Here is a 15370-nt window from a genome sequence, read left to right as displayed (position 1 = left end):
GTCGAGGGGAAACTCCTGCTCCTCTGCCAGGAACTTGGGCTTTCCCTTCTGCTGGGATTTGTCCTTTTGTTAAGCTTGGTAGCAGCTGCTGACAATAAAACCTTTCCAAAGCAGATGCTGGTTCTCTCCACTCCATACACCTGCTGGGAGGCAGCTAGGACTTCATTTTCAACAGCTCAAGGATTTCACCTGCCAACTGAGGTTGAGGACAGCTCTAACTCATCTCCTTCCCCTGACACGCACAATGCCTGGTCTCCTAAATCCATCTCTGTCATTAGCACGTGTGGCGTTGGGCTGAAGGCATGCTGGGCTTCAGAAAAAGGAGCCCCTCCAACAGCAATTACCACGATCCCTTCCACATATTTCCACCTTATTTAGTAAATCAGCAGTGTCAGCAGCCTGGTCCCAGTCAAGTTCTCTGTGCATCCGGAACTGCCCCGGGTGCAGGCTGTGGAGGGACAACGGGGGCGCTACTACTCTGGGCCACCCGCCTCACTGTGCCCGACCAAAACCCTACTTCAGGTACCCCAGGGGAGACACCTGCACCCAGCTGACCCCCTTCCTGAAGCACACTCGTAAGACTGGGGTAATCGCTGCCACCACCTGGGCTCTTGTCTCATCAGGCTTCTGTGCAGCCCGGACACAGCCCCAGCAGACCTTGGGGTTGCTTTGCCCCCTGGTAATATCTCTGGGTACTTCTTACAGCCTGGAGCCACCCAGGATAAATCCAGGAAGGGCTGTGTTAATTAATACACAGCCAAACTCCCTTCAGCTGGGCCAAGCAAACAGGGCAAGAAAGCTTGTCGCTCCTTCTTCCCTCAAGAAGTCACAGCCAGGCAAGCTGCAACAGATAACATTTTTTGATCAGAGGGAGAGAAAAATGGGGGGGGGGGTGTCACAGAGCAAAGAGATTTTAGAGGCAAACACCTTGAGCAAAACAGAAGGGCTCAAGGACCCTTTGAATATGCATCTAAAATACATAACCTTAACACACTGGCTACATTTCAGGTAAGTTACTCACACACGCATCCAGAGAATGAGAGTGTTCAGGAGGATAGAGCCTTCAATATCTCATCTCAGAATGATTGCACTCTCCTTCCCAAAATGTCTGCTGCCAGACAAAGGAAGAGGAAGCCTCGCCCCCCCGAATTTCTCCAGCCCAGTCACAGAGGTGATCAGGTTAAAACCGAAAAGCACACTAGGGCTGTGCAACGCTTCAGATCACGATTCAGATTCTGTGATGATTCAGATGCCAAATCTAAAAATCCGAATCGAATCACTGGAAGTTTTAGGCTTTCTGAATCGATTTGGAAAAGATTTGGTGATTCGGAGATTCGGTCATAGGGTATAATGGGGAATCAATTAAATATCTATAACTTTGTTGTCTTTTGGCTGATTCAGATGAAGCTCGCAGGGATGGCAGCATCTGCTGAGAGCATGACGTGTGCCAAGCTTCAAGTTGATAGGTACAGGGGTTTCTGAGAAACTGCACCTCAAAGTCCTGAAAGCAAAACTCAACTCATGTGCATGCGTTAAGCCACAGTGGGGTGAAAACTGCAGGCATGCTAGCCCCTGCCGAGGCCACAAAGCCTGCCACATTTCACGGTGCGGGGGTTTGGGGGGACCTGCACCTCAAGCTGCGGACAAGCAAAACTCATGACATGGGTGCTAGTGCAACTGTGTCCGTCTTGGGGCACATGGGGGGGTGGGGGGAGGGGAAACTACTGCAGGCCTGGCTGCTAATCAACTGTGCTACCAATCAATCACGATTCAGGCAGGGACCAGCTCAATACACAGTAGCTAGCTACTAGATAAGGAGTTTTTGAACAAGGATTAACACCTACAAAACCACAGACTTGTTAGAAATGGAATATTGTTAGAAATGGAGTATTGTTAGAAATGCACAGCTTGCATCTTGCACCTGATAAGAAAGAAACACTGCCAAGGACTTTTTTCCTTGCCCAGCCTTGCCACAGCTTTTCTTATATACTAAATCGCAGACTCTCCCCCAGCTTCTCCCTAGCCTCTCTCATGCAGATTACAGAAGCTGGAATTCAACTGACTGTGTCCTTGAAAGGGGGGGTTTAAACTCTTGGTGACCTATAGTACTCTCTGAGCATGCTTAATTAGCTGATGCATATTTACCTCTCCGCCCTGCATACTTAAGTAGTTAATTATAATATACATGCGATATATGTAGTGATGTAACCACATGTATGCTTGTATGAAACGGAAGTGAGCTGTAAGAGTTCCTGTTTCTGCACACGTGCCCAGGAGGAAAAAGATAAATACAGCCTGCAAAATTCCTTGGTGGGTTCAGAGTAATCTGAGTTTTTGACTCTGCTCTGACCCTATTTGCAAATACACCTTTTGTGCCATCTAATGAGTGTGTGTCTGTGATTTTAGTGGCCTCCAGAGAAACGAACCGCTTTTAAGCATCAGACTAAGGAGAGGAAAGAATCAATACAGAGCCAGGAACTGCTTCTGCCCCAAGACAGAGACAGTCAGTTGCACAAGCACCCGTGTCACGAGTTTTGTCCGTCAGCAGACAGGTGCAGAGGGGTTCTGGGGCCCTGCACCCCTTTCTCCTTGACAGCTGGCAGGCTTCGTGGCCTCAGCAGGGGCTGGCAGGCCTGCAGCTTTCACCCTGCTGTGCCTTAACGCGCACCGTTTCACCTATGTCGTAAGTTTTGCTTGTCAGCAGTTTGAGGTGCAGTTTCCCAGAAACGCCTACACCTATCTCCTTGAAACTTGGCATGTGTCATGCTCTCTGAAGAAGCTACCATCCCTGCAAGTTTCATCCAAAAGACAGCAAAGTTATGGATATTTCATTGATTCCCCATTATGCTCTATGGCCAAATCTCTGAATCGGCTCCAAATCTTCTGAAGCAATTCGGCCAAATCAAATCGGAAAAACTATTTGGATCTCCGAATCGAATCTCTGGCATCCGAATCAGCCGAATCCAAATCGAATAGTTCCCTATTTGCACAGGCCTAAAGCACACGTGAAAGAGGGGCGTGCGAAACGTCCCAGGGCAGGGCAGAGAGACAGCGGGATTTCTTCACACAAGCATTTCTAGTTGTCCTCTGCCCAGCAACCAGGGGGAACGACCACATTAATCTCTCCTCAGCCTAACCTCTGCGAGGAGCCTGTTGAGGGACTTGATCTTGACTCCCCAAGCTGAATCAAAGAGCCTCTCTGCTGGGGACATCACTCTAGGGTGAGACACCACCTGAATCTACAGCAACGGGGCTAGTCTGGAACACCTTCCCAGAAGCACCAGCGCAGGGACACCAGACTACACGCAAATGAGGCGCTTTTGCTCTGGAATAAGTGCACCCACACCTGTGCAGCTCTCCAGGTTGCTATTCTTGAACAGCTCCGTGCATTAACAAATCCAGACAGAGTCCAGGACTAGGCTCTGCATTTAATTCAGGGCAACAACCAAAGAGCCTTGTTACATGGTAATTTTGGGCGGCTCCTGCAGCTCTTGACCCACCAGACTATGTGCACATTAACACCGTAAGGTGGTTTTGAGCACTCATTATGTGGCTTAAAGTTATGCCGCTGCAGGGCAGAATGATCTCTGATCCGCTCTACCCAGTTCCTGTTCCATTAAGATGTGGCCACTCCCCAAACATGGGCCACCCAAGTTGAAGTCCTCCCATATCCCAAGACACACTGCTGCCTGTAGAGCAGGGATAGAGGTCTATCCTAGCTCACCAGCCATATAGTGGCAACCCAAGCTACAGCCCCTAGTCCTGGCCTCGCCTACCAGGCCTCTGTGGCAAAAAGCCACCTTGGTTTCTCCCCAAAATCTCTGCCCTGTGACAATGTGATAAAATCTCTGTGCTGTGACCATGAGTAGGGTAGGCTCAGCAGAGGAGACCGCACCTTTACCCCGTCTCTTTAGGTAACCTGAGCTGGCTGCAGTCCTGGGGGACGGAGGGGGGAACCCGCTCCCCCTGCCTACAGGACTGGTACCCGGGTGAGGGGCATCTACCTGGGGGGCTGGGATCTGCCTGGTAACAGGTGATGTATTTCAAATTGGTTGGCTGACAGCCAACCGGGGCTGGCCTCCACCGGACCAGGTGAATGAGGTCACAGGGGCTATAGAAGTTTTAGGACGGGCGAGGAGGCAGTCTCTTCGGCCACGAGGTGAGGCAGCAGCCATGCGGGGGACACAGAGGAGCACGACCATTTAAAACTGGCTCTCTGCCCCAAACTCACGAGCTAGAAAGCACCCGCCTCCAGAGGGAAACTTCACCGGCCTCTGGAAGTTGCGGGTGAGTGAGCGACTCAAGATCTGGTAGATCTCTAGCTGGCAGTAACTCAGATGCGGGATCAAAAGGCTACCTCAGCCAGACGGTTTGCTCTTTAGGATTTCTAGGATATTGCTCAATCTTGTACCCTATTTTCACCCTACCCCGGTAATCAATGAAGTCCCCCTTTGTGACCGGTGTGGGAGACTTATTGAGGGGTGGGTCTAAATTATGCCTGAGATGCCCCTTAGGTCTGCAGACTAAGGGAGACTATACTTTTTGCCCCCGGACTTGGGGAAGCGCCCCAAGCGCCTGTACTGGGTCGAGTACCGGTGGGACTATTAGGCCTGTGTTTCCCCGAGGACACAGGGCCGGGAGTGAGTCCATTCCTGGGGTGGTGGCAGCTACGTTACCCCCAGGCTAGCGTACGGGCTCCGGGAAGGGGTCGGCCGGACGTGAGGCGCCCCCGGGAGGCGCTCGCAGCCTGGCAGGTGGGTGGGTGCAGGCAGGTGGGCGGCTCAACGCAGGAGCGCCCCCTACTGGCCCGCCACAGCCCCTAGTAGCAAGTCACAGCCGTGCAGGTGGAGGACATTCAAAGAAGGGTTTCTAGACTAAGGGTCTAGTTGCATGGTAATTTTAGGTGACTTCTGGAGCTTTTAACCCCTGGCATAAAGCACTTGTATTTCTACTTCAAACTGCACTACTGTAGGGCAGGATTATCTCTAATCTGCCTAATGTTGCTCCTGGCCACTCCAGGCAGCTATTCCGCCCAAGTTGAAGTCCTTCAGCTCCCCAGCATAAGTGGCTCCTCAGGCAAGCGGGGATGCCAGGGCGCAGCAGAGCCAAGCACAGTGCTTCAACCCCTAGGCACATCTGGCTGAGTGAGCACTGCAGCCCTGGAGCGGCTGGCAGATGTGGTGCCCCCCCACGGGGACTGACTGATCCCACAAACCGGCTCTGCTTGCTCTGCCTAGTGGAAGCAGAGTGGGTCCTGCCCTGGGTCTCCAAGGCTTGAGTGGCAAGTCACAGCTGTGCAAGTGAGGGGCAGTCAAAGCAGATTTTTCACCTTAAGGTGCAAGTGCTCCACTAAGCCGATGAAGGTGCAACAAGGCCTGGGGAACTGTGCGGCCAGCAGTGGGATCCTGCCACAAAGTGTGCCCATCCTCAGGAAAGCTTGCTCTTGAGCAGGAGCACCCAGTCTCACACGAGTCAGACCTTTGCATAGATTAACCAAAGAGAGGTGCATGGATAATGATCTCCAAGCACCTTTGATTCAAGATCTGATGCAATCGCCAGTGACATTTCAGGTGCTAGAAATGATTGTGCCTTGTGTTCATGCTAGCATAACAACTTCCGGCTTCCTAATTCTAGGTTGCTGCCTGCTTGATGGAGCATATACGTGCGCACACAGGACATCGGAGGATAAAAGCCTAATCAGGTCAGCTCCTTGTCAGCATTGCTCCATTTCCCAGTGGTTTTGGCACAATGGTGCTTGGAGAAGCCGTGACTCTCCTCCTGGCGGTCTGCATCTCAGGCCTGGTTATCCACTGGAAGTGGAAATGGTGGCATCAAAGGAAGAAACTTCCCCCTGGGCCAACACCTCTGCAACACTGGATCCTTTTCTGGGATCCATGGAAGACGGGGCTGCTCAAGCCACTGATGAAGGTGAGTCATGTTCCTCCCATAGGCCTAGGCTCTTGTGTTAGCGTTACTGGGAAATCTTCCAGTCCCTACCCCAGGGTCTCATCCATGTCCGAATAATCCCTCACAGCCCCCTGGGAAGCTGGGTGAGGAACTTGGGCCCTAGTTCACAGAGGAGAAAATGTAGGTGTAGAGTGGAGAACAGTCATGTGTGAGGCTCCACAGACTCAGCCGTACACCTGGGAAGAGTGTTAGGGTCGAGGCTCCTAGCCCCTACTGCCCAGCCACTGCCTCTTGCACATCTGGAGTTAGAAACCATAAGCTCCTACGTGCTTCCCCTTGCTTCACCCTCTACATCCCTCTTCCCTACTGAGCCAGCAATAGAAACCAGGAGTCCCCACTCCCAGCTCTGCAATCCCACCTTTACTGTAGCCTCCAGCCACGGCAGAAGGAACTGGCACGTGCGTGCGATCTGCCGACACGTCCGGGCTTCCAAACTCGAGAAGTTGACAGTGACTCTCCAAATGACTCTCCTCAACCCCATCAGTGGTAGCTACGATTCCCACACCACGATTACAGGGGGAGGGGTCCCCTTTTGCGAAACATCCCAATGCAGGCAGCTCCGCACGACTGTGGAAACGAGATACTCAGGCATGGGTTTAAGGGCTTTCCTGAATTGGTGCTGGTAGCCACAAGTCCAAGAGACATTTACTTGGTATAGTCAGCATTCCCAGAGTTGGCTGCAACAGGGGGGCTGAGGAGGAAGTCTTTTTACCCCCCAAAAAATTTTAGAATAGAAAATTCAGGAGGTCACATTCAGTCCAACGCCCTGCTCCAAGCAGGACCAGCCCCAGCTACATCATCCCAGCCAAGGCTTGGTCTACCTGGGTCTTAAAACCCCCAAGGACGGAGATGCCATAAACCCTCTGGGTAGCCTGTTCCAGTGCTTTACTACCTTCCTCGTCAGAGTTTTCCCTAACACCCAACCTCAACTTCCCTTGCCAAAATTGGCTGAAATTCAGCATTTCGTGGGAAGCCCGTCTGCTCTGGCTAAAGTCCCAGGGTCCCAGTCTTTAACCCCAGCCACCCCACTGCCCACAACAAGGTCTATGGCTTGTAATGTTGCTCAGTGCTGGCTCTAACCCACACACCCTACCACCGTGAGTGGAAATCCATGAGACTATTCACATACCTCCAAGATTTGCTCCCAGGGTTATTTGTGCACGTCACACTTGGCAGCCATGGGTTAGAACAAGATATAAACCTGGCAGCAGGAGCCGGACTACCGAGTCAGGCAGCCTAGAACTTGCCCTCTGTCTGCCCCGTGGCTCATTTGTCCTTGGCGAGCATATCCAGGACCACGGAGAAAATCCACGTAGCCCAAGCTATAGCCAAGGGGATATGGCATTCCTCCGGGCAGTGAGAGGTGCATGTTTGAGTCCCTGAAGGCTCAGGGAAGCAGCCCGAGCCCAGGTCTTCCTCCTCGTGAGCGAGTGCCCAGACCACAAGAATTTCAGGCATCACAAGCTCTGCTCCACCGTTCTCTGCAGAGACCATGCGGGGTCAGGGGGTGTTGGGGGGACCTCCCACCCCGTGCCCCATATCTGGAGGAGGAGCCCTGCTGAGAGGCTGACATGCTGTCTAGGTATCTCCCTGCCCAGCACCCAGGAGCACAGATCACTCTTTGGAAACACCTAGCTCCCCTGACTCGCTTCAGAGGGCCCTCACCGCTAACCCCAGCAGTCTGGGCCACCCTTGGGAGACGGGGGCAGGAGGAAGGTGGTGATGAATGGTCGGGTGCCGCTGCACTTGCAGAACTGCTTGGACGTGGCAGACAAGAAAGGGATCAGACTGAAATAACCCAACTGCATGGCCCACAACCTTTACGACAGGTACCTGGGTGCGCCCGCTCCAAATTATAGGTGGGCTCGTCTGACAGAACATCCTCCAGCTGATCAAAATCTTTATCCCCCCACCATTAATAACCTACTTCTGAAAAGGTGCCATTAGGCACGTAGGCAGCCGGCCACACAGGACTAACATGCGTCAGGGCACTCCCTTGGCTTCCTTGCCGACTGGGGGCTCCGACCTTCACCCACAACTCCCCTGCAGTAAGTGCAATGAGTACATTGGGGTGTTCCCCCTTTTTGCCCTGCTCCCCTCAATTGTCAGATCCTGCAGAGAGGCTTAACAGCTTGGGTGAAGTAACTCCCGGCTGGCTGTCATTTCCAGGTACTGCTACAAAGCACCAAGGGGACACACCTCCGAACAACAGCAGATTCTCTTATCAAGTCCAACTTGTTCAGCAGCTACCCTGGAGGTGTAAACTAATCCAGGATTATTGGCTTGAGTGGTGCATGGGGGGTGGGGCAGAGGTAGAACATGGGCTATAGGTTGTAATGACAGATCCAATGGGGGAAAAAAACAAACTATGCAGATGCAATAAGTTAGAGACATAAAGGAGTTAGGCTGGGAGAGAGCTCCAGAGGTCATCTAGTCCAAACCCCTGCCCGAGTCCTATCCAAACCAGTGCAGCTAACATAATATAAGCTCTACTTCAGACTACCCTCAACCCTGAGGTGTGTTTCTTTGGCCTGCATGGGGTACCCAAAGAGCACTTATGCCCAGTGTTGACTCCCACACAAGGACGACTCGCCCATCGCGGGGCAAGTCTGCCTCTCACATTTGTGACCCGACCAGCCATCCCACCCAAGACAGCACAGCCATCACAATGCCTGACAGCAAAGCAGCAGCGGTCTGCTCACTGCCGCCCATCACAAAACCAGGCCTTGATCCCTGGCCCCACCTGACTCTTGGCCAGGGCAGCAGTAGCAAGACCCAAGTGGTAAGCAAGAACAAGGGGGTTTCAATCTGTGGCTAAAGGCTGGCAGCTTTGACCAGACAACTGCTGCTTCCCTGCCAAAAGGAGAGCGCTAGCTCACTGGTCCACAGGAGCACAAGTGAGAGTCAAGAGTGGTGAGCCCCGTCCTGCACATTGGTCATCCCACTTTCCTTGCAATAGTAGAACTGAAAACACCACATTCAGGGCGGGTGTTGGCAAACACGGCTGCTGCACGGTAACTCAGGCCAGCTGTCGTCACTCATAGGCAGCATCACCCCGCCAAAGTCAGCACTGTGCTATAAGCTCACATCGCTCAGGCCATCGCTCCGCATCCCTCGTTTGCCTGAGTGGAAGGAGGCTCCCTGCTCCCTCTCACCCCGCTTTCCCCAATGCAGATCAAAGAGAAGTACGGCCCTGTGTTCACGGTGTATATGGGTTTCCGGCGGGTCGTGGTTCTCTGCGGCTACGACGCAGTGAAGGAAGCCCTGGTGGACCATGCAGAAGAGTTCAGCGACAGAGCTAAAATGGCCATAGTGGACAGACTCTTCAACGGTTACGGTGAGTGAGAGCAAGGATGAGGCTTTGGCGAGGGTCTCAGCTCAGAGCAAGCCTAGGGGCCATAATGCTGTCATTCATAGGACAATCCCAGACTCAGGGAATGTCCCCTCCGCAGCACAGAGCCAACCGTGCAGTTCAAATAGCTGAGCCCTCAGGAACCCCTAAACTAATGCAGAAGCCCCAACATATGCATCTCCTCACGTCACAGGAAAGGTCACTTAACTCACCCTCATTCCAGCCACGGTGGCCAAGAACCCACGTTGCTGCGGACCAGCTCCTTAGTGGTGGTAGCAAAGAGGGACATGAAAAGCGTTTAGGTGTCTAGTCTCAGTCCCAGCAGGACACAAGCCACGGACCTGCACCGCAGACTCCTGGCTGAGCTGGAGCAGAGCCTGCAGAGAGAGCGTGGTTTCTAGAGCCCACCTGAAGCAGAACCCAACCATACACAGCTACTCACTGTTTTGCCCAACACTGATCACTGTGCCAAGGTCCAACTTGAACTGGTCGCCATTCAGCTTCCAGTTTGCTGCAAGGGACCTTGCTCTGCCTGTTTAAGGCTGATCTTTCCCCATGTTCACCCTGCACAGATCGCAAACGAGTTGCATCAGCACGGAGCTGGAGGTTCTCTGACCCCTCCGGTCTTTTACCCGCACAAAGACACTAACCCGGTGCAAACGTGCCGAGTGTCCGGGGCTTCCGACACCGTCATTAAGTATCCTGGGAGAACTAGAATGAACTCCCAGGGTGCCAAGAGATGCAGCATCTGAAACGGTCCAAATGCGCTGCTGTTTCAGCTCCAAGCACCCACACAGCCCCCGTGATGCGCCCTGCAGCTGGAGGCCTCCAGAAGCACCTATGGCATCCTCTCTGGCCAGGGAGCCCGCAAGGGGGTGCGGAGACCAACCACTTTCTCCTGACCTTGGCGAGCAGACCATCGCTCTGCCCCATCCACAGTGTTGCACAGCCTCTGATGGCTCCAGACAGCCTCACCTGCTTCCTACTGCATTCTCTAGGCTTTACCCATCTTTATTTGTTCTTCACCCACCTAGGTGTTTTTACGGCTAACGGGGAACGGTGGAAGAAGCTCCGTCAATTTTCCTCGGAGATCCTGAGGAATTTTGGGGTGGGGAGCAGCAGCATTGAGGAGCGGGTCCGGGAGGAAGCCCAGTGCCTGGTGGAGGAAATGGGGAAAACTAAAGGTCGGTGTCAACTGTATTAGCACATGAGCTGTTTTGCAGACCGCTCTGCAGCTGCCGCGAACTCAAGTGGTTCTGGTCCAGTCCTGGAGAACGGGCATTGGTAACGCAAATCACCCGGGCACCAATTTCCAAAGGGGCTCCACGCCCATCTTGGGGTCTCAGGAAAGAGCTGGCACAATGCCTCAGGACCCAGCAGCACCCCTTACACCAGCAGGGCAAGAGAGGAAAGGGGAGATCTCCATCAGCCCGAGGAAGGCACCATTTAAATACCAGATCCTTCTGAAAATCCAGAGCAGGCAGCCAACACTGCAGAGCCCGAATCCTCAATGGGCATCACGCTCATTTCCTGCGTGGGGTAGCTATTTCCCCGGAGCGGCGCTCCCCCAGCGCTCCCAGCAGCACGGCCAGCCCAGCTCGCTAGCGCGGGTGCACCAGGCAGTACTGCCAAGGGCAGGATGGGGCTAGGCACCAGCCTGCGGTGCACACGCATCCCCGGACTCTCGGGGATGTTTCACACCCCACGTCCAAGTCGATTGGTTACGGCGAGCCGGACCCATGCCACCTAATTAAAAGTGAGCCTGGCCTGGCGACACCTGCAAGAGATGAGGGGCTGCCACCCAACCCCCCGATAACACTTAACACCCACACTGTCAGGACACACCACAAGCAATGACAAGGAGACTGGTCATCAACTCCAAACTCTCCCCTGCTGACCAGGTTCCCCCTTCGACCCCACCCTCGCTATCTACTATGCCGTCTCCAACGTCATCTGTGCCATTGCCTTCGGGAACCGCTTCGACTACGAGGACAAAAAGTTTCTGAACCTGATGGGCATCATCAACAACTTGTTTCTGGAAATAAGCAGCTTCTGGAGCCTGGTAGGAGATGTTTGTGGGGCAGGAAGGGGGTGGGGGCCTCTGCAACATGCTCCCGTCACTGCTCACAGAAGAGCGCCCATCACTCTCATTGGTTTTAAGTCTCCTCTCTGCTGTCCTGGAGCCAGGAGAGCATCTGCTTGCACAGTCCCTTGCCTTCTCAACCCATGCACGCCCTGCCCGGTCCTGCTCCCCCTAAAATAAATGAGAATGGGACCAAGGCCCCGGCTGGAGCACAACTCCTGAGCCGTCTCCCCACTCCGGTCTGCCCGCAGCTCTACGAGATCTGTCCAAAGATCCTGCAATTCGTACCTGGGCCGCACAAGCGGATGCCGCGCATCTACAAGACACTACATGATTTCATCCTGGAGAGGGTGAGGATGAACCAGGAGACTTTGGACCCCAGCTGCCCTCGGGACTACATCGACTCCTTCCTCATCAGGATGGAAAAGGTAAGCAGGGGCGGCTGTCATTGCTACCGGGGGTTATACAGAGGGTCCACAGGCTCTTCAGCCGTGACTCTGAGCTGCGAGGTCGTGGACGGGGAAGTGCAGAGCTAGAGCCACCGACACAACCCAGCCCGAAGCCTCCCCCTCCCCTTCACAACATCACCCAGGGCTTGGTGGACAGAGGCCTTTCTCCGGGCACAACCCAAATCCCATTTCATTCACAATGCCGCGCTGCCGGTCTTTGCTACGAGCTCTTCTCATTCCCTTAATTCAAGGAAAAGGAAAACCCACGGAGTGAATTTAACACCGCAAACCTGGTGGATAGCGTGACGCAACTATTTGGTGCTGGGACAGAGACGACTTCCTCCACCTTGAGATACGGATTCCTGCTCTTGGTTAAATACCCGGAGGTGCAAGGTAATGTGGGTGTGAAACAGGAGCTGGCGGGCTTACCGGGGACATGATCCTTATAGAAAGCAGTCCCATGTTTGATCAGCCGCTGGTCACCTGCAAGGGCCGAGCCAACTACAGGGACTGGAAACGCAGGTCGGAGGGCCCCCTCCTCCCTCTGCGTCTAGTCGCCTTTAGATTGGCAAAAGCAAACGAGGCCGTAATTAGCCGTGTCTGCCAGTGAAGTAACTGGTGTTGGAAGGCAAACCTGGAACAGCAAACATGTGGGAGGGGGAAAGATAGTGCCTAGATGGGGAGCAGGACTCATTCCCAACTCTTTCCAAGTGTCCCCTTGTGCCTTCGGGGAAGGCAGCAGAAATCAGGTAGGGGTAGCTGGTGTTGCTCAGGTATCGCATCCAGCTGGGAAGCCGTGTGCTTCCCTAGGAAGACCTAGAGAGACAGACAGACGGGAACAGAAAGGGGGGGAAAGCAGCAGCCCTCGGCAGACAGAGGCACAGCTCTGACTGAGGGACCTAGATCTCTTCAGCCCATGCAGGAGAAGGCTGAGAGGGGATCTTGTGGCTTCCTACAAACCCATCGGGGAGGGCAGCAGGGAACAGGGGATGCTCCGTTTACCAGGGCACCCCCTAGGGTAACTAGGAACAACGGCCACAAATCGGAGCGCAGATTTAGGTTGGACATTAGAAAACTTCTTTACAGTAAGGGCTGCCAGAATCTGGGGCGGGCTCCCAAGGGAGGTGGTGCTCTCCCCTACCTCGGGGGTCTTCACGAGGAGACTGGACAAGCACCTGGCGGGGGTCGTCCGACCCCAGCGCTCTTTCCTGTCCGGAGAATGGGGTTGGACTCGATTTCATAGACATTAGGGCTGGAAGGGACCTTGGGAGATCGAGTCCAGCCCCCCGCCCAAGGGACGGGAAGTCAGCTGGGGTCATAGGATCCCAGCAAGATAAGCATCCAATTTACTCTTGAAGGTGTTCAATGTAGGTGCTTGAACCACCTCCAGTGGCAGGCTGTTCCAGACCTTGGGGGCTCGGACAGGAAAGAAATTCTTCCTTATGTCCGGCCTGAAATGGTCTTGCAGGAGTTTGTGACCGTTCGACCTCGTCGTCCCTTGGGGCGCTCTGGTGAACACACGTTCCCCCAGATCCTGGTGGTCACCCCTGATAAACTTATAGGTGGCCATCAGATCACCCCTTGGCCATCAGATCACCCCTACCGAGGTCCCTTCTGACCCCAACTTCTACAACCAAAGCTGAGCTTGCCCTTAAACAAATTACTTTGCTGGGGGCCTCTGCCCCGTGGGCTGCGAGCCAAGCTCACCCCTTCAAATCCTGCCTCCGCAGCCAAGGTGCAAGAGGAGATCGACCGCGTTATCGGCCAGAACCGCAGCCCAGTCATGCACCACCGAAGCCAGATGCCGTACACCAACGCCGTGATCAACGAGATCACGAGATTCGCCAACATCCTCCCCGTGGGAATCCCACACGCCCTGACCTGCGACACCCACTTCCGGGGGTACTTCCTTCCCAAGGTGCTGTCTCCAGGGCCCACCGGCTCCATGCCGTCGCTCCTTACCGTGTCCCACCACAGAGCGTATGCTGGGGATTTGTTCGGCGGGGATAAACAGGGGCTGGGAACGTCTTGGCAAGCCTGGTGGATCCCATCAGACTGAACGGGTGCAGGCACTCAACACAGTAACAAGCACAAGTGGGTCTCCCACAATGAGGGACCTCTCCCCCCACAAAAAAGACTGCACTGATGCAAATCTGCAGGAAAATTAAGGTCTGCTCAGCCAGAGGCGCGGGGAAATTCCTGAATCCAGGTGGAGCTGCTTGCTCCGTGCTTCGCCCGCCGACAGAAGCTCCGGATGGGAAGGTCTAACTCTGCTTTGTTCCCCTCTCTCTGCTTCAGGGTACGGATATTTGCGCTGCCTTAGGCACTGTTCTCCAAGACCCCAAATACTTCAAGGATCCAGAAAACTTCAACCCTGGGCATTTCCTGGATGAAGAAGGCCGCTACAAGAAGAACAATGCTTTCCTGCCATTTTCTGCAGGTACATGCGATGGGTCTGCATGTACTCAAAGAATCATAGAAAATGAGGGCTGGAAGGGACCTCAGGGGGTCACACCGAGTCCAAGCCCTTGCTCCAAGCAGGACCAGCCCCACCTACATCATCCCAGCCACCACGTTGCCTTGTTTAAGCCTTTTAGCTGGAAAGTTTGGATTAACCCCTACAACCAGAGGGTTAATATCTCATTTCTCTCCTGCTGTCCCTGCTGACCATATATTTAAAGCCCTGACTGACGCTGGATGTGGCAACAGCAGGAGTTTAAACCCAGGCCTCCTGGGCTCAATCCCCAACGCTAACAGCAGCAAGAAATCAGACGCTGGAAGAGTCAGTCCCGTGACTCAGTTTACCCCACTTCACAAAGAGGCTGTTTGCCCCGGGGACTATAAGGCTGTAGATATCTATGTAGATCTGGAACGAAAAGGTATGTAAACCATGATGGCAGATGGGACCAAAGGTGAGCACAAAAATCAGCCCCCTCTCACACCAGCAGCCATAAAAGCTCACAGGATTTAAAGCCCAGGCAGCTGTTACAGGTAAACCCACAAGTTCCATTTTGGGGGTTTTTTAACCCGTTGGCTCTGTTTCTCTCTGCAGGCAAGAGGGTGTGCCTGGGCAAGAGCCTGGCCCTCATGGAGCTCTTCCTGATGCTGACCACCATCCTGCAGCGCTTCACCCTGAAATCGCTGAAACCCCCGCAGGAAATCGACCTCACCCCAAAAATGAATGGATTTGGGATCGTTCCCCCCAGCTACGAGATCTGCGCCTGCCCGCGGGAGGAAGAACTGCAGGACACGGCCTAGGAGAGTCACAGCAGCGCACCGAACAGGACAAAGGACATCATGACCCCAGTGTAGCAAGGAGACACGTGCGGCTGAGGAAGGCTTTTCCCACAGGACATGATCATTAGAAACTGATATTGCCCGTTGCTGGCTGTCAGACCCACGGTGGTTTTTTTCTCATGCTTCCTTTTCAGATCCCTCCATGGCAGAAATAGCAGCAAGGATGCAGTGGTGGAAGGTGGGGATGAATATGCTTGCTCTTCCGGCTGCAGCTCAGTGGTC

The 15370-nt window shown here is 53.9% G+C and overlaps 1 protein-coding gene across 1 annotated transcript; it reads left to right on the top strand.

Annotated features, from left to right (window-relative positions):
- Positions 1 to 5748: 5748 nt before the first annotated feature.
- Positions 5749 to 15109, top strand: LOC149860383 (cytochrome P450 2G1-like). The gene is made up of 9 exons (XM_090051039.1): positions 5749 to 5928; positions 9142 to 9304; positions 10354 to 10503; positions 11221 to 11381; positions 11654 to 11830; positions 12103 to 12244; positions 13582 to 13769; positions 14150 to 14291; positions 14904 to 15109. Exons 1-9 carry the CDS (start codon positions 5749 to 5751, stop codon positions 15107 to 15109), a joined length of 1509 nt encoding a protein of 502 aa, XP_089907165.1.
- Positions 15110 to 15370: the final 261 nt, after the last annotated feature.

Source organism: Crocodylus siamensis, chromosome 6 (genome assembly GCF_052110815.1).
Source record: "Crocodylus siamensis isolate JL-2025a chromosome 6, ASM5211081v1, whole genome shotgun sequence".
NCBI lineage: Eukaryota > Metazoa > Chordata > Crocodylia > Crocodylidae > Crocodylus > Crocodylus siamensis.
Note: the sequence above shows the minus strand (reverse complement) of the source record. Positions and strands in the feature narration are given on the sequence as shown.